This window comes from Exophiala spinifera (genome assembly GCF_000836115.1).
Source record: "Exophiala spinifera strain CBS 89968 unplaced genomic scaffold supercont1.2, whole genome shotgun sequence".
In the NCBI taxonomy this organism is placed as follows: Eukaryota; Fungi; Ascomycota; class Eurotiomycetes; order Chaetothyriales; family Herpotrichiellaceae; genus Exophiala; species Exophiala spinifera.
Genome location: NW_015622514.1, coordinates 1,501,029 through 1,517,954, shown reverse-complemented (window position 1 = coordinate 1,517,954; position 16,926 = coordinate 1,501,029). Strand labels below are relative to the sequence as shown.

At 51.8% G+C, this 16,926-nt stretch overlaps 6 protein-coding genes across 6 annotated transcripts; 1 reads left to right on the top strand and 5 right to left on the bottom strand.

Moving 5' to 3' along the window:
* Positions 1–438: 438 nt before the first annotated feature.
* On the bottom strand, positions 439–2,747 carry PV08_02843 (uncharacterized protein; the record flags this gene model as incomplete). Its single annotated transcript, XM_016377201.1, has 5 exons — positions 439–543; positions 735–833; positions 1,021–1,763; positions 1,936–2,451; positions 2,555–2,747. The coding sequence occupies 5 exons, from the start codon at positions 2,745–2,747 to the stop codon at positions 439–441; spliced, it is 1,656 nt and encodes a 551-aa protein (XP_016238771.1).
* A 1,203-nt stretch (positions 2,748–3,950) lies between these two features.
* On the bottom strand, positions 3,951–4,175 carry PV08_02842 (uncharacterized protein; the record flags this gene model as incomplete). The annotated part of the gene is made up of 1 exon (XM_016377200.1): positions 3,951–4,175. One exon carries the CDS (start codon positions 4,173–4,175, stop codon positions 3,951–3,953), a length of 225 nt encoding a protein of 74 aa, XP_016238770.1.
* Positions 4,176–4,262: 87 nt separating this feature from the next.
* PV08_02841 (translation initiation factor RLI1) lies at positions 4,263–6,346 on the bottom strand (the record flags this gene model as incomplete). Its single annotated transcript, XM_016377199.1, has 6 exons — positions 4,263–5,455; positions 5,506–5,667; positions 5,715–6,117; positions 6,165–6,176; positions 6,247–6,271; positions 6,327–6,346. The coding sequence occupies 6 exons, from the start codon at positions 6,344–6,346 to the stop codon at positions 4,263–4,265; spliced, it is 1,815 nt and encodes a 604-aa protein (XP_016238769.1).
* A 1,016-nt stretch (positions 6,347–7,362) lies between these two features.
* PV08_02840 (uncharacterized protein) lies at positions 7,363–12,049 on the top strand (the record flags this gene model as incomplete). Its single annotated transcript, XM_016377198.1, has 2 exons — positions 7,363–11,822; positions 11,872–12,049. The coding sequence occupies 2 exons, from the start codon at positions 7,363–7,365 to the stop codon at positions 12,047–12,049; spliced, it is 4,638 nt and encodes a 1,545-aa protein (XP_016238768.1).
* Positions 12,050–13,126: 1,077 nt separating this feature from the next.
* Positions 13,127–13,618, bottom strand: PV08_02839 (uncharacterized protein; the record flags this gene model as incomplete). Its single annotated transcript, XM_016377197.1, has 1 exon — positions 13,127–13,618. The coding sequence occupies one exon, from the start codon at positions 13,616–13,618 to the stop codon at positions 13,127–13,129; it is 492 nt and encodes a 163-aa protein (XP_016238767.1).
* A 1,286-nt stretch (positions 13,619–14,904) lies between these two features.
* PV08_02838 (uncharacterized protein) lies at positions 14,905–15,864 on the bottom strand (the record flags this gene model as incomplete). Its single annotated transcript, XM_016377196.1, has 2 exons — positions 14,905–15,426; positions 15,484–15,864. 2 exons carry the CDS (start codon positions 15,862–15,864, stop codon positions 14,905–14,907), a joined length of 903 nt encoding a protein of 300 aa, XP_016238766.1.
* Between the last annotated feature and the right edge of the window lie 1,062 nt (positions 15,865–16,926).

Below are 16,926 nucleotides of genomic sequence, written 5' to 3'. Positions count from 1 at the left end.
AGGTGAACCTGAGATGGCACTGAGGACAAGTGCTTTACCCATAGGGGTTTCTCTTGTATACGTATTGTATCCATTTGAATTGTATTGATTGATTAGTATCATGTGTGTGTCCTCGCCAATTGTAATTGTGTGTTTGTGTTTGTGTAAGTGTGGAAGAATGAACATTGATTGTCAAAGTTGATTTAGTCAGATCCAGACAATTAAATTCATCATCGAACCTTGATCCCATCCTTGGTTCTCTTTCTCTCTCTGTCTACCTCAGGTATCCAAGATAGAAACACCAATCGGCCCAACGTGAGCATTCGTTCAATTTCTTTTCATCCTCCCCCCTTTTCACTTTCCAGATTTCTCATTCAGGTTCAAAATTCAAATTCAGTCTCAGTGACCCGATCCCTCTGCGCCATGAGGCTCACGATGACGAAAAACCACCATCCTTGCTCAGGAGGGCTTCTTCTGCACATCTCCATCGCCATCTGCGGTGTACAGTTCCTCTTCCCGAATCTGATACTTGGCCGATTTGCGAGCCGGGACGTCATTTTGAAACTAAAAAAAAAGAAAAACGCGCACACACGCACAACGCGTGTGTATCGGTCAACACGTCAGTACCCTGAACTTCCAGAAACTCGGGGACTTGTTGGGAGGGTTGCGAAACGTCAAAATGTTAAAAAGGCCAAAGGTCCCTCGGAAAGGTCCTTTTTGGGGAAGGGCCAAAGTTGACCCAGTCAACCACGTACCATGAAATCCAGTTCGCCAAATGTTCTGTCCTTTGTTTCGAACAGGCGGAAATAACCCCAGACCAAAGTCAAGGTCGCGAGGCCTGCCCAGAAGAAAGCCTGTCGGAAAAAACAAAACGGGGGAGGATGTCAATCAGCACTTTTCCGATCAAGATATGGGAGGTACAAGTGACGCTTTCTCCTGTGGATGGGGGTCGGCGGCGGCGGCGGCGGCGAAAACCTCTCGCCCCCCCAAAATGAGGGATGACAAGCAAAAAAACAAAAACCAAAAAAAAAAGAAACATACGGTCTTTCCCTTTGCGTTCCACGCACCGGGAGAAATCAACTTGGGCTGGAGAAGACCTCCGCATATGATGTTGCCGACGTAGTAGGTGCTCCGGGCCAGCACTACGGTCTGGGTGCGGAGGCGGGTCGACCCGATCTCGGACACGAGCGTGTAGATGATGGGGCCGACGCTCATGGAGTAGGCGCCCAGCCAGACGATGCACAGGAGCGACTGTGCCCAGGCCAGGGACTTCGTCTGGTGGTGCGGCAGGGCGAGGAAGCCGATGGTCCACAGGATGACGACGAGGAAGCTGAAGCCGACCAGCCAGATGGTCCGGCGGCCCCAGCGGTAGATGTACAGCCACGAGATGACGGTGCCGACGAAGGCGATGCCGGTGCCGCCCAGGGAGATGGCGTAGGCGGCGCTCGCGCTGATGCCGGTCTGCTGGAAGAAGAAGGACCCGGAGTAGCACAGCGCTCCGCCGTTCGTGATCTGCGAGAGGAAGCCCATGCACGCTATCTCGGTGCGGCGGCGGTTCGTGCCCCGGAACGCGTCCCAGAGCGTCACGCCCGCCCGCTCTTGCATCTCGAGTTTGTTCGTGTGCACCATCATGGCGAGGGTCGGGTCGATGTCGCCGTGGTGTTCGGGTTCCGTGAGTCTCTCGAGAGATTTGCGCGCGGCCTCGATCCGGTCCGTTCGTACAAAGTACCAGGGAGATTCCGGCGCGAGGTACGCTGCGATGAAGAGGGGGACGGGCCAGATCCCTTGACGTCGTCCGAAAGAAAGAACGAGACATGTCAGTGTGTGTGTGTGTGTGTGTGTGTGTGTGAGGTACGACAAGAAAACTAGATACGACAACATATTGAAGCGTGCCATGTGCCGTGCCGTTGCCGACATGGATGACGACGACGAAGGCTTAGAACTCAGAAAACTCACATTGTACAGCAAAAGGAACGCGATAACTCCACGGTGTGTCGTTGTTCACGAGACCTTTGAGCACCCCTGCGGAGATGAACTGCCCTATACACCAACAAAGGTTGACGTAGGCAGTCAAATAGCCTCGAATGGCCAGCGGTGTGACCTCGGCCGCGTACGAGGGTCCCGTTGTCGCGAACACCCCCCAAGGTATGCCGCAGAAGAAAGAACCCAAAAGCATGACTTCGATCGTGGGCGCGAAGAAGACAATGAAGATGAACCCGGTCAGCCAGAAGAGGCTGAACATCAGCACCCTACGGTGTCCCCATCGGGCCGTGGCCCATCCGTTGAACAAAGCCCCGATGATGTTGGCCAGTGCCCCGAGACAGTTGAAGCGCTGCTGCCACGTCGCCGAGATCTGGTAACCGCTTTCTTCGTTGAGGTACGCCCCGTACTTTCGGCGGAAGGTTGGATACCCGAAGAACGAACCTATCAACGTCACGTCGTAACCTTCCATGACGACGGTCGTAGAGATGACTGTCATTGACGGCAGAGAGAGTCAGTCAGTCGGTCGGTCGGTCAGTGAGTCAGTGAGAGACCCTCTCGGGCAGCAGATGAAAAGCCAAGTTGGGGTACGTACGGATCGACCAGAACGCCGCGCGCTTGTATGTTTTCAGAGCTTGAAAGACCCCCATGCTGTGTTCCTGAGCTGTACCTTCGAGAGCGCCACTGGCGAGTGTGGCATCACGCAGGCCGACATCCTTGAGGTGTTCGAGCCCGGTGTCTGATGCCTCGATGTGCACTCCGCCACTACCGTCCTTGACGGCTGCCATCTTTGGATGGGCTAGTCAGAGAGTCCTTGTGCCGTACTCTCGGACCTGGATATCTCTGTGATCAGAGGCCGAGGGTTTGCGAGCCTGCAGCCGGAGACATGGCAGGGACGATGCCCACATTATATAACCACAGACAACATGGTCTCCTCAACTTGTGCGTCTCAAGGTCTGGATTGTGGGCATGCCGATCTGACGCCCGCATTCTCCATGAACAATGTGCTTCTCCGTGGCCATTGGCTCAGTTGGTTCAAGGTAAACATCGAGCTTCATGGCGAGACCCTTCCGGGAATTGAGGCTGATTTCACTGGCTCGATTAGAGCTTCCTAGGGTCTTGAGACGGTGCGTCCCCCAGCATAGGTCGTAGCCGTCGTGGGATGGGAAGCGACAGATATCCTGATCGTATTGGCCACGGAGGGCGAGGTGTGCATGAAGCTCGCATCGACGGAGCAGATCCTCATCGTCTCTCCCCGCCGGAATTTGGTCAAGAACAGACGTGGACAAGCGACACAGAGGGAAAAATTCAATGCAACCATGTTCTCTTTAGGCTGTATATCGGTTCAATCACTTCTCGGTGGAGGTGATTGGGTTATGTGATGAAAACCCACGGGGCCCCGCATCGGGTCGCAAGTTTCTGGGGCCAGATGAGACGACAACTCGTCTTGGTGGCCGCCCATGAAGCCCTCGCATTGACCCGAAGAGTCTACCTGGGTGCACACACACACTGCCTCTGTATGAATAAGGCATATCTCCGGAGTGGAAAAATGTACCTACCCAGGAAGCTTATCGGCTCAACGTCGGTCCTACGCATCGTTGTGTACCTTTTCTTGAGCGGGTTGGTATCTTTGATCTTTTCGGTCAATCACCCACATGCGTCCTCGTGTCTAGCGCGCAGACTGGACATCCCAAACCTGACAATACCAAGCAAAAAAAAAAAAACAATCAGAATCAACAATCAAAAAAAGGACTATGATTTCTGTCCTCAACTAGTTCTCTAGGGAGAGTATCCCTCCTTCGACTCGTACGTCAAGTTTGCACCAAAAGGACCTATTGGGAGGAGCAACAAATGTTTCTGCTCTTCCAGTAGAACACTGTAGAAGGCCTGTACCACTTCCAGACCCGCTACTGGCAGTGGCCACCTATCTTGACCCGGACCTCTCTTCCTAGCTGTCACGCTTCTTCCCGTAATTTGAATCGCCACATTTGTTAACGCAGACGATGTCGAGGACAGCCAGACCCGAGAGGCGCAGGAGGTCGACCACTGCCACTCTCATCGTTCTCTTCCTCGTCGTCTTCATCCGCCTCGGCCTCCTCATCACCTATAAGGATGCCGCCACGGCGTTTCTTGGCACCTTTACCCGTGCTTTTCAAACATGGGGCCACGGCGCTGGTGGATGCTGTGGCCTCGTGATGCTTTTGGTCGTGATTCATGCCATCGTGACGTCGATCTTTCTCATGCCGATCATCTCGATGATCGTTATTATGCTTGTAGATGCCCTTCGTGAAGAAACGAAAATTTTAACTCTCTTCCTCCAGGAAGAAGTAGTTGCCTGCAAGCTTCTGTTCCTGGTCCATTTGAGACTGGTATTTGTTGATACGCGGTCTGTACGAGTTTGGATCTCGGCGGAAAGTGACGTCAAGGTTCCTCAAGAATTTGTTGCAACCAGTAAGCAGACTCTCGGGGGTATTGGCACGGGCGTCAACTGATGGCTTGCCGTCGAAGACAATGACACGATCCGCCAGGTAGGTGGCCATGATGAAATCGTGCTCGACAATGAAAGCGGTCTTCTTGCTGTGCATGATGAATCGCTTGATCACTCGTGCAGCAATGATACGCTGTTCGGAGTCGAGATATGCCGAAGGTTCGTCGATGAGGTATATGTCAGCGGGAAGACCTAGGGCAAGCACAATGGCGACACGTTGGAGTTCACCACCCGAGAGATTCTGAACTTCTTGATCGATGAAGTCGTCAATCTTGAGCGGCTTGTAGACATCGGTCTGGAATTGAGGGTTCAAGAAGGACGCCTTGATACGCTTGAAGAAAAGCTGACGGACAGTACCCTGGAACTTAGGGGTGATTTTCTGAGGCTTCATGGAAATGTTCATAGCCGGAACCTTCTGGGTGCCATCAGGTTTCTCAACGCCAGCAAGCATCTTACAGAAAGTGGTCTTTCCGGTACCGTTCTCTCCCATCATGACAATGATCTCCGAGTCTGTGAAAGTTCCTTTCTCAATCTTGAGGTGGAAAGTCCCAAGAGTCTTCTCCATAGCAGGATACTCGAAGCCACGGGCTTTGTCAGCCATGTAGTCTTCGCCAGCTTCGGCGATACGGAAGGTCAAGCTTTCCTCACGGAATCGCAAGTTCTCCGTGGGGATGTGGCCATCAAGGAAAATGTTGATACCTTCACGAACAGAAGACGGGAGAGTAACAACACCATAAACAGCAGGTCTTCCGTAGAGGACGCAGATGAAGTCAGAGAGGTAATCCAGGACCGACAAATCGTGTTCGACAACAATGACATAGTCGTCGGCTCGGAGCAGTTCTCGAATGGTCTTGGCGGCACTTAAACGTTGCTTAACATCTAGGTACGAGGAAGGTTCGTCGAACATGTAGACATCCGCCTTTTGCACACAGACAAGAGCGATGGCAAATCTTTGAAGTTCACCGCCGGATAGAAGGCCAATTTCTCGATCCTTGACCGCGTTAAGTTCTGGTAGGCTGTCAGTACCGGGTCTTCATGTTCCCAGAGAGTAGCCTTACCTAGCACGTCCATAACATGGTCCATGTTTCCCAAGTCTGCCTTGGCTTCAATGAGTGGCTTTACCGTCTTGACGGGACCCTTGATGGCTCGAGGAAGTTGGTCCACATATTGCGGCTTGACGATGGCCTTTAGGTCATCTTCCAACACTTTGGTGAAATAGTCTGTTGTCGTCAGAAGCCGGAGCATGAAATGCCACAATCGGACTCACTTTGCAATTCCGAGCCACGGAAGTATTTCAAGATTTCTTCCCAATCCGGTGGGTTGTCATAGCGTCCCAAGTTCGGCTTCAGCTTGCCACTGAGAATCTTCAAGGCAGTACTCTTTCCAATACCGTTTGTTCCGACGAGACCCAGCACTTGTCCAGGTCGTGGCATAGGAAGCCTGTGCAGCTTGAAGCTGTTTGCCGAATATCGGTGGGTAACTTGGGATTCGAGGTTGGTGGGCAAGTTGATAATGTGAATGGCACCAAACGGGCATTTCTTTGGGCAAATACCACAACCAATACACAAACGCTCAGATATGTAGGCGATTTTGGACTCCGGGGTCACTTCGATGCAAAGTTTGCCGGTTCGAACGACGGGACAAGACTTCTTGCATTCTTGACGACATTTCTGTGTGGGTTAGAATTGTCCGTTGGCTCAGTCTCAATCGCACGCACCTTTGGTTTGCACTGCGGGGCAGAAATTCGAAGAGTTAACAATCTGCAATTTGAGATACCAACTTGAGCATGTAGAACCAACCTTGTCGCTGTTGACAATGGCAATTCTAAAATGGATATTAGCAGCTGTTTCCCTGTCCGTCAGTGCTAGAGAATGAATACCTTGTCAACTTGTCAGACATCTTGATTGTCTCTTGAGTCTCGACAAAGCCGGCCGGAATTGGCTGTGTGGTCTTCGGTGACAGACGGCAAACCGAGGAAGAATGGCAGAAATTCTCTGTCTATTGTTCCTCTCGCACAGTAATTGTCCCGTGACTCACAGCTAACAACGAGACGGTGAATCAAGGTGCGAGGTTCAATAGGGCCCGGGTGTGGAAAATCGAGGCAACGAGGCAGTGAAGTGGGATACACACAAAAATCCAAAATGCTGGTATTGTGATTGGGTGCCGAGGGGCATGACGGTGCCTGAAGAATCACCCGCAGGCCAAAGTGCAGGCTTTTTCTTGGCATTTGGCTGCGCTCTATTGTGGCTATTGTGCTATTGTCTGAGCCGCGGTCGCGGTCGGCCGACCTTCCCGGTTTGACTTTGGCGCCAGGGCTCACAGCGCCATTCACTCCAGCTGGCCATAGCAGCCTCGTCTCGTGTGCCCCAGGCCCTTCGTCTCTTCCGCTCCCGACTCTGCAATTCCTCTCTCCCACTTTCACGATATCACACGCTTTTGCACCACCACTACCTGAATGCAACATTGTTGAGCACCCTCAGGGGCTCTATCCAGACATGATGGAGTGTGAGTGAACCCCTTTGACCCGTTCCAACGACTTTGCCCGTCAAGATTTTGTCCCAGTCTGTTTGGCGGCTGCTCGGCCTCGTGTCCAGAGCCTGTCGCGATTCAGTTCGAGATAATACAGTTGTCGCTGGGAATCTCTCTGAGATTGTGACCAAGGCATCTGCTGGATTTTTGAGCGCTTGATTGTCACATTTGCTCAGAATTCACACCGGGTTGGGGTACATCTCACCCGAGCTTCTCACCTTACTTCCATCTCGTCGCCCATGCAGTCCATCCACCATATGTTATATTGCCTTTTATTCATCTCGGAAAACTTTTTCATGCTGGAATATGGTGTTTTCTGAGTCGCCAAGTGTCAAATTACTGGACGGCAGTGTCGATTTGCTGCCGGAGCTCTTTGGTAGCACACCATGCTGACGCTCTCTTCCACAGCCTCCAGCATTTTAACGCAGCCACTACCACCCTCGATACCTGATCATTCCCTGTCACCAGGAGACGCCAATGAACGTCCAGAGCTCATAGCGCAGAATGGAACGAATTACTCTGACAGTGAAAGTGAACTATCCGAACCTACAGAACCTCTCGTTGCCGCCAGCTCGCTGCCCCAAGTCAAGGTCGACGACGAGGATGAAAACATGCAAGATATAGATGAACCTAGCTCTGATGAGCCAGATGCTGAAGGTGATGCGGATTATGAGATGGACACTGGGATGCAGGTCAACGGCGTGAGATCCGAAGAAAACGACTCTTCCTCGGATGAGTCCATCAGACCCGCTAAGAGAAAGGCACCCCCAGTCGAGGAAGATGAAGACATTCGAAACAATCCAGAGCTGTATGGTCTGAGACGCAGCGGAAGGGCTCGTCATGTCCCTAACATGGCCGAATCGGATGCTGAGCAAGACTCGGATTCTGACATTGCTCCTCGGCCGCGGAAACGCCTCCGACAAGTTTCTCAGCGATCCTCCAAACAGCACACACCCATGATCGAAACACCCTCGTTGTCTGATGATGATTCTGATGCCTACGGTGGCAAACGTGCGAAGCTCACCAAGAAGCAACGCCGACGACTCCTGCAGTCAGCCGACAACCTCACTCCTGCACACGCCGAAATCCGCTTCTCCACCCGTCGCGCTGCGAAGGTTTCGTCTTACAATGAAGATGAGGATGACGGAATGTTTGACGAGGACGATGCGGACACGATGACGCCAAACTACTGGGTCAGCGAACAAGACAATTCTCCTGCCATTGACGCAGTACTGAATCACCGTCTCAAAGCCGATGTTACGACTCCAACGCGTACAAAGTTCGACTACGAGTTTCTCATTAAGTGGCAGCTGAAGTCACACTATCATGCTACCTGGGAGACCCTCGAGTCCCTGAAGGAGGTCAGAAGTCTAAAACGACTGGATAATTATATCAAGAAACACTTGATGGAAGATATCAGAATCGTCAACGACCCCGACATTGCACCCGAGGACAAGGAGAAGTGGTTCTTGTACAGAGAGGAGGTCGCAGAGGCTCTCGAAGAACACAAGAAAGTCGAAAGAGTGATTGGCGACCGCGAAGGTGAAGAAGGCACAGAATACTTTGTGAAGTGGAAAGGACTGCTGTATAACGACGCCAGCTGGGAATCGTCAACTCTGGTAAGCGAGATTGCTCAGGCCGAGATTGATCGATATCTGGCGCGCAGACGTGAAGATTTCAGATCGAACGCGAGCGAGAGCAACCCTGGAACCCGACGATCCTTCCTTCCCATGAGAGAACAGCCGTCATACATCCAGAACGGAACGCTCAAGGATTTTCAACTTCAGGGCCTGAATTTCCTTGCCTTCAATTGGTCACGTTCGAAGAATGTTGTCCTTGCAGATGAGATGGGTCTAGGAAAAACTGTCCAGACTGTCGCCTTCATGAGTTGGCTGAGACACGACCGCGGCCAACAAGGGCCTTTCATAGTCGCCGTTCCCCTCTCTACCATGCCTGCCTGGGCCGACACCTTTGACCATTGGGCGCCTGACATCAACTACGTGGTCTATAATGGACCACAAGCGGCCCGGAACATCATCAAGGACTACGAGTTATTCCCTGATGGAAATGTTCGTCATCCACGATTCCACGTCCTCCTCACAACTTACGAGTTCGTCCTACAAGACGCTCCATTTTTGAGCCAGATAAAGTGGCAGTTCATGGCTATTGACGAAGCCCACCGTTTAAAGAACCGCGAGTCTCAACTATACGATCGCTTAAGGGAGTTCAAAGCCCCAGCACGACTCCTGATCACCGGTACACCGGTTCAAAATAACCTTGGAGAGCTGTCTGCGCTTTTCGACTTTCTGAATCCTGGAGTCATTAACATTGACGAGAGTATGGACTTGACCACAGAAGAAGCCAGTGCCAAGATCGCCAAACTCACTGAGGATATCAAACCCTACATGTTGCGACGTACAAAGAACAAGGTTGAAAAGGACCTACCACCCAAGACCGAAAAGATCATTCGGGTCGAATTGTCCGATATTCAGCTCGAGTACTACAAGAACATTCTTACCAAGAACTATGCTGCTCTCAATCAAGGAGCGAAAGGCCAGAAGCAGTCCCTGCTCAACATCATGATGGAACTGAAGAAGGCTAGCAATCATCCCTTTATGTTTCCGAGCGCAGAAGAACGACTGGTGCCCGAAGGCGCTAGAAAGGATGAGGTCCTCCGAGCGCTCATAACTAGCAGTGGTAAGATGATGTTGCTTGATCAACTGCTTACCAAGCTCAAGCGTGATGGCCATCGTGTCTTGATCTTCAGTCAAATGGTTAGGATGCTCGATATTCTCGGAGATTATATGGACTACAGAGGTCATGCCTACCAACGTCTTGATGGTACTATCGCGGCGGCCCCTCGTCGAATTGCCATTGATCATTTTAATGCACCAGACAGCACAGACTTCTGTTTTCTCCTGTCCACAAGAGCAGGCGGTCTGGGTATTAATCTAATGACTGCCGATACCGTCATCATCTTCGACTCAGATTGGAACCCTCAAGCTGATCTGCAAGCCATGGCTCGCGCTCACAGAATCGGGCAGGTCAAGCCTGTTAGCGTGTACCGCTTGGTATCAAAGGAGACAGTTGAGGAAGAGATCTTGGAGCGTGCCAGAAACAAGCTGATGCTTGAGTTTTTGACCATCCAGCGTGGTGTCACTGACAAAGAGACCCAAGCACGACGCAGCGCCTTGGTTGGTGAACCTGGAAGCTCAAGTGAGATCTCCAGAATTCTCAAGAAACGTGGCCAAAAAATGTTCGAACAGACGGACAACCAGAAAAAGCTTGAAGAACTTGACCTGGATGCCGTACTCAACAACGCAGAAGATTATAAAGTGGAACAACCGGACGGCACTGATGCCGATGGTGGCGAAGAATTCCTGCGCAGCTTCGACTTTGTCGATGTCAAAGTTGATGAAATGTCTTGGGATGATATAATTCCCAAAGAGCAGCTCGATGAGCTCAAGGCTGAAGAGCAGAGGAAGGCTGATGAGAAATACCTTGCTGAAGTCATCGAACAGAATAAACCTCGAGTGCGAAATCGCGATGCAGAGGATCGCGAGGCTCGGAAAGCACGAAGACAAGAGCAGCGTCAGAAGGAGATTGATTCGGACAGTGAATCCGACGAGGGTCCTAAAGCCGATCCCGCACGCCCCTTAAGTGAACGAGAGTACCGATACCTTATCAAAGGCCACCTTCGCTACGGCTCAATCGACGATCGCCAGGAGGAGTTCTTGACTGAAGCTCGTCTACGAGGAAGGGATATCGACGTGGTCAAAGCTGCCATGAAGGAAGTTTGGGACAAGTCGACCGAACTCTTCAAGGCAGAACAAGAACGCATGGCTGAACTGGAGCGAACTGCGAATCGCCCGATTACCAAAAAGGACCGCAAAGCTGTCCTGTTTGAGCTCCATGGCGTCAAGCGAATTAATGCAGAGACTATACTCGAGCGTCCCAGTGAGATGAGATTGCTGCATGAGGTGACCTCAAAGGAGCCTGATTTCAAGTCGTTCCGCATCCCCGAAGCCACAAAAAGTGCAGGATATACTTGTCCTTGGGGGGCGCGAGAAGATGGCATGCTCTGTGTTGGCATTTCTCGACATGGTTATGGCGCTTGGGAAAAGATTCGCGATGACCCTGACCTTGGTTTGAAGGATAAATTCTTCCTTGAGGAACATCGTGTCGACAAGAAAGCTGAGCGCGAGAGGCTCGATGCTAAGAATGCGAAATCACCAGGTGCCGTTCATCTCGTCAGACGTGCGGATTATCTGATCTCTGTCCTGAAGAGCAAGTATGGGGACGATCCTGCCGCCAAAAGAGCTGTGGAGAACCATCATCGAAACAACAAGAAGCTACAAGCTGAAAGAGCTGCCAATATCGGCTCACCTGTGCCTGGCTCGCATCGCAAGGTACACAGAGACTCTGAAAAGCCACGACATCGCCATAGTCAGGGCCACCGTGATAGCTCTGAACGATATGGTACCCCACGAGCTGACAGCCGCCACGGCCACAGTCGACATGATAGCGAGCGCCGAGATGAGAGAGAACGCCGGCACCGTGATGATCATGGCCATACTTCCCATCACAACCGGCACGGAAGCGAACACCGCCGTAATGAAAATCCTGCTGGTGGCTCCTCCTCTGATGTTGATCCACTTATGCAGGTCCTTTTCAAGCCTGTTCGAGAGAGCTTGAAGAAGATCAAAGCAACCACTAAGAGCGCTATCCCTGATTCTCAGCAACGAGCGAATGAATTGAGAGTCCTGCTAAAGCAGATTGGTAATTTCATAACCGAACAGATCGCAGATCTTGATGACAGTCATGAATCCGTTGAGAAACGTTTCTGGTGAGTTGGCCAACCGCCAATCCTCAGGCTATTTACTAACTGTGTTCAGGGATTACGCCGCCACTTATTGGCCCAATAAAGGTATCAAGGGTCAAGAACTTCAGACTATCCATGGCAAGATTGTGGCTTCAGACAATAAGCTTGCTGGCGAGGCTTCACCAAATGACGAGTCTAGCAACGTCGAAGGTCGGACCAATGGTTCTTACCGTACCTCGCCGCCACATTGAGTGCCAGTGGATGTTCCTGATTTCATGGTATTCTCTCGGAGTCTCGATCGTCAATCCCACGGGTATATGATGTTATATCCTGGAGGACAAGCCGCGGACTGAGTGCATGGCGGTCAGCAAAACATTTCGCATTGCATCTTCACTACAACATTAGCCCTCAGTTATTCGAACCATCAAATCTTAGCGACAGCATTCAAGACTAGATATAATGAGGTTTTCTGCTATTGGAACGGTTGGTTGATGCGGATCTCCACGGTCAGGCACACAGCATGCAAGAAGGCGTATGGGTAATTATATTTCTATTTCAGTCGTGTGACGATTTGAATGGTAACAACGCTATTGTGACGGGAAGTGCGTGGAGTTTTGAGGATGAGATTCCCTGCCGAACAGTGCAGAGAGAGTGATGACAAGTATGAGCGCATTTGCATCCCGGGGATGTCGACGCATCCGTGCATGGGATCATTGTTGATGGCTGTATACCAGGAGGAGTCGAATCGTGGGTTACCGTTGCAGTGTCCAAACCAAAAAGCAATCAGAGCCAGGAATGCGTGGAGAGAGCACGCGTATCGTGGCAACATGGGCAAAAAGCATCTCTTCGTCTTCTACGAGTAGAATGATTAAAAGACCAAATGTTCTCTATCCGGCCGCCACGAAGATGGAATGATCTGGGCACTGACTGATCCTTGAGCATTGTTTACCTTTTTACATTTCGTTCCCGACGACATTTTCTGATCGGAGAACTATCTTGTGTGATATCGACTCGTTTCGACTTCTGGCACATATCATCCACCACGCCATCCCGTGACCATCGAGGGCTTGTCGAAAACAATCTACTCCTCACTCTCCTGCTATCTACCAGCCTCATCCCAACACATGTCTCCAACTCTACATTTTTGAAAGCATATATGTACATGCGCAAGCAGGCAGGCAGGCTGGCAGGCAGGCAGGCAAGCAGGCAGACTGGCTAGCGAGACCAAGGAAGAACAATACCAACGACGACGACGACAACAACAACAACGTAGGCCGGCCCAGGCCAACGCCAAACAAAAATCTTCTCCCCCCGTTAACTCCTTCAAGTTACAGGAGATCACCGACCGTGAGAGTCAGCATGGCCGCCACGACCACCATGCCCATGCCCCCGATGGCACCTGCACGCAGTGTCCCGGCCGCGTTCACTTTGAACTGCAGCACGATCCCGTTGGTAAAGTTTGACTCGGCACCCTCGAACGCGATCGTCGTGAGGTTCCCGCACTCTCTGTTCAGGGTGGCGTTGAACTGGAGATTGGGCAGCTGGAGTTCGGCCTGGTCCAGGGGCGCGCGGGCCGGGTCGCTGCCCTCGGGCGACGCGGCGAGGTATGCGGCGCGGTAGGTCGCGTTGGCGCCGACGACCGAGAAGTTGGCTATCCTGCTGTACGATTCGCAGTCCGGGGAGTTCGCCGAGGACGACGATTGGCGAGCGTCGAGCAGGTGAAGAGGCGGCGAGAGGGTGGCGGCGGCGGTGGTCAGGGACAGCAGGGAGAGGACAAGGAGAAGTAGTCCGAAGGTCGGGAGCTGCGTGGCCGGGGTCATCATGGTGAAATGGTTGATTGATTGATTGATTGAGAGTTCGTGTACTCGTTGCCTTTTGGTGGAAGTATGGTGAGTGAATCGTCCAGAAAGTCCGATGTTGTTTGTGTCCGGAAGGGGATGCCGTTCAGTTGCTTTAAGGGGTTTGCTGTGTAGGTATGGTAGATGTTGGTACTGCTCTCTCTCTGTAGGCACCGTGCTCGGTATGATGATGTGGTATATGGTGTAGTGTATGGCTGCTACTGGACGTCAAATGAACGGTGGCCCGGCCACGTAGACGCAAAAATGAAGGGGAAATTGAAATGCGATTGTGATGGGGGAAAATACAATTCGCAGAACACAAACAGTGAAGCTACCAGGCTAAAGAATGGAAGGGAAAGGAGAGAAAAGAATGCGAAGAGAGAGAAGAATGTCTTGCAAAACCGATGTAGTCGAAGAAGGGGAAAAAAAGGATGAGAAGATAAGTTCAAGTCAGTCCCCTTAATACTTTCGTACAGCTTGGAACTCATGAGACAGGCGCATGAAACTATGGGTTGTTACGAGTGTCGTTCCCATGGTGCCGGCGTCAAAGGGTGCGCGGTGAGGACAATCTGAAACTCACACGGTGTCGAAACGAAACCGGAGACAGATCTTCTCTCACCTTATCGGTCCTCCTTGCGGAGCGTGAACAGGGCTTTGTGTTTCTGAACAGGAGAGAGATCACGAGAGGGATATCGTGAGCGAGTTTGAGCCATGTGCAGCATCGGGAGCGCGACGTTGGTCTGCGGATACAAAGGCCAGGTACTTAAGCTCTCAAGATCTCATTGAGGTGTTGAAAGCACGCAACGCAGCCTTGCGAATCTGCGACGAGGCTGCGACGGCACCAGTTCCCGAGATCGAGCATGCTAGGACGAGATTACCCCACGGGACTCACCTACTGAAGTATTGTAGCAACGTCGGTGGGAATCATATCGGGCTCTCTGGATCTCGTTGACCATCTCAGTCCAGGGTCAACTCTGGCATATTTGCAGTAATCGATGCAGATGACACTCATATTGAGTTCTAGATTTCGCACCCCGTGCCAAAGATCGAATCGAGTGCTTTTTGTGCAGATCCAGGATTCTTGTCGTGCTGGGGTCGAATGAGACCCTGACTATTTCCGAATCAGTGAGAACTCCGCCATGTCGCTTCTCACATCTCTATCTGTACAGAGCACCGATCCTCTTGCTCTTCCATTTCAACGAGTTCTTCGCATCTCAAAAGCTAACAAGACTTCAGCCTTTTCAGGGAAGCGTCGCTCACTTAGCCTCCTAGTTCTTGTAGTCGCTGCCATGGAGGTATTCCTCATATCTGATATGAGGCTGCATCTCAAAGTACAATGTTTCCGGGTCACTGTTCATCTTAAAGTTGTATGCGGCTTCTTCGTGACCAATAAGCTGCTTTTGTACTCTGCCACCGGCCACAGCTGCTTCAATAAGCAACTGCGCTTTGCAGCTCCTCTCGAGAACCATATATAGGAATGCAGCTTCATCCACAGTATTGCCGACAGTCAGCAAGCCGTGGTTGGCGAGGATGCAAGCTTTGCCCCCACCGAGAGCTTCTGCAATGTTCTCGCCTTCCTCACCCGAGAGAGCCACGCCGCCGTATGTCTCATACACGGAGTGGGCATTGTAAAAGTTGCAGACGTCCTGGTTGAGCATCTCCAGCGGCTTTCCGAACGCTGAGTACGCACGTCCGTAAATCGAGTGGGCGTGGCAGACTGCATGAACATCAGGCCGTCGCTTGTGTGCAGCACTGTGAATCGAGACACCGGCGGCGTTCGCTGGGATTTCCTGCATGAGTTATGAGCCACGAATTCATCATGCACGATACTTGACAGTGCGACTGACAGTATTTCCACCTACGACTTCGCCGGTCATGTAGTTGATGCAGACCATGTCGCTTGCTTTCATCATGCCGTAATGAACGCCGAGTGGGTTGATCCATAGTCGATCGTCAAATTCTGGATCCCGCACACTGATGTGTCCACTGATGCCCTCCGCGTAGCCCTCGTGCGCCCATACCCTGAAAGCCGCGGCCATGTGTTCTAGTTGCCATTGTCGTTTCTCCTCATGCGTGTTGAATGAAGGGATCTTGGGAAGAGGTTTGCTATTTGCCTGGTGGGCAAGCGCCTCTAACGGGGTGAGTTCTTTCTTCACGGACGCTGCAGCAGCGACCTTGGCTGCATTTACAGCTGGTACCGCCCCGTCGTCTAATGCGATTGGCGCCATTTGTATTGAGCACCTACGTGTTGAAGACTGTCTCGGTGCAAAGTCGCTTGGATATTCTTGCTTCTCTTGTTGCTTCAACGAAGAGGCCGAAAATGGGCGAACTGGCGCCGTGCGCTCTCTATAGACGGAGATGAGAGATAGGCCTGGTGAGCCTTCTGATAACAGTGCGTTCGACCGGGGAGAATCGCGGATAAGACCGCGACACCCAGATCTCAGCAACCAGAGTCGGAAAGGGAAGTGCGGTCCGGTGGGTGACGATGGCAGATAATGCAATTGGTAGGATGTCTCCGTAGGGGAAGTCAAATGTTGCGGATCGCATCCTGGTATCTCTGACACATTACTTGCCTCTGATGTCTTCTCCGTAGGGAAACTGAAGCTACGAGTACAAGCAGTCCTCCTCATACTCGCTGATGCCTTCCGAAAGACGCAGACCGACAGTCAGCTGCCACTCGCCTAGAGTCATCATCTCGATGTTCGAATCCCCAAGAACTGGCTGCGAACAAAATCTCAGCCGCGTCGAGGGAATCTCCATAGAATAGATGTCTGGCGTGGTGGTGGTCGTGCTAAGCTTTGCCGGCCAGAAGGGGCGTTTCCTTTCTCCTCTATCATGATGCTTGTCAGAAGCCGTTGCACGGCGGGAGCCACAGAGATGCCGATCATGCTGTAGAGAACCTCAAGGGGTGCGCAGAGTTCTGTTGAAGCAGGCCACGCCGAGAGCAGCTGGTAGCAGAACGATGCCTCAGCTTTGCGCTAAGACACAAGAGGGTTAGATGAATTCACGATACTAGTGCGACCTTATCGACGCCCACGCATTGCTCTCCCTCTCAACCTCGTTCAACCCCGGACGAGATAGGCGGAGAAGTTCTCTCGGGAGTTCCAGGATGGCGGAAGACGGATGCGCTATCTTCTCTCCCCTGAGCTCATAGACCACCTTCGCTCGACGTCGATAAGCGATCGTCACGTCCACTAACTTCGGGGCTCAGGTAGGGAAATTGAAACCCAATATGGAAGGGAATCATGTGGAGGCTTCTAGGACGAATCTTGACAACGTTATTCTGTCAC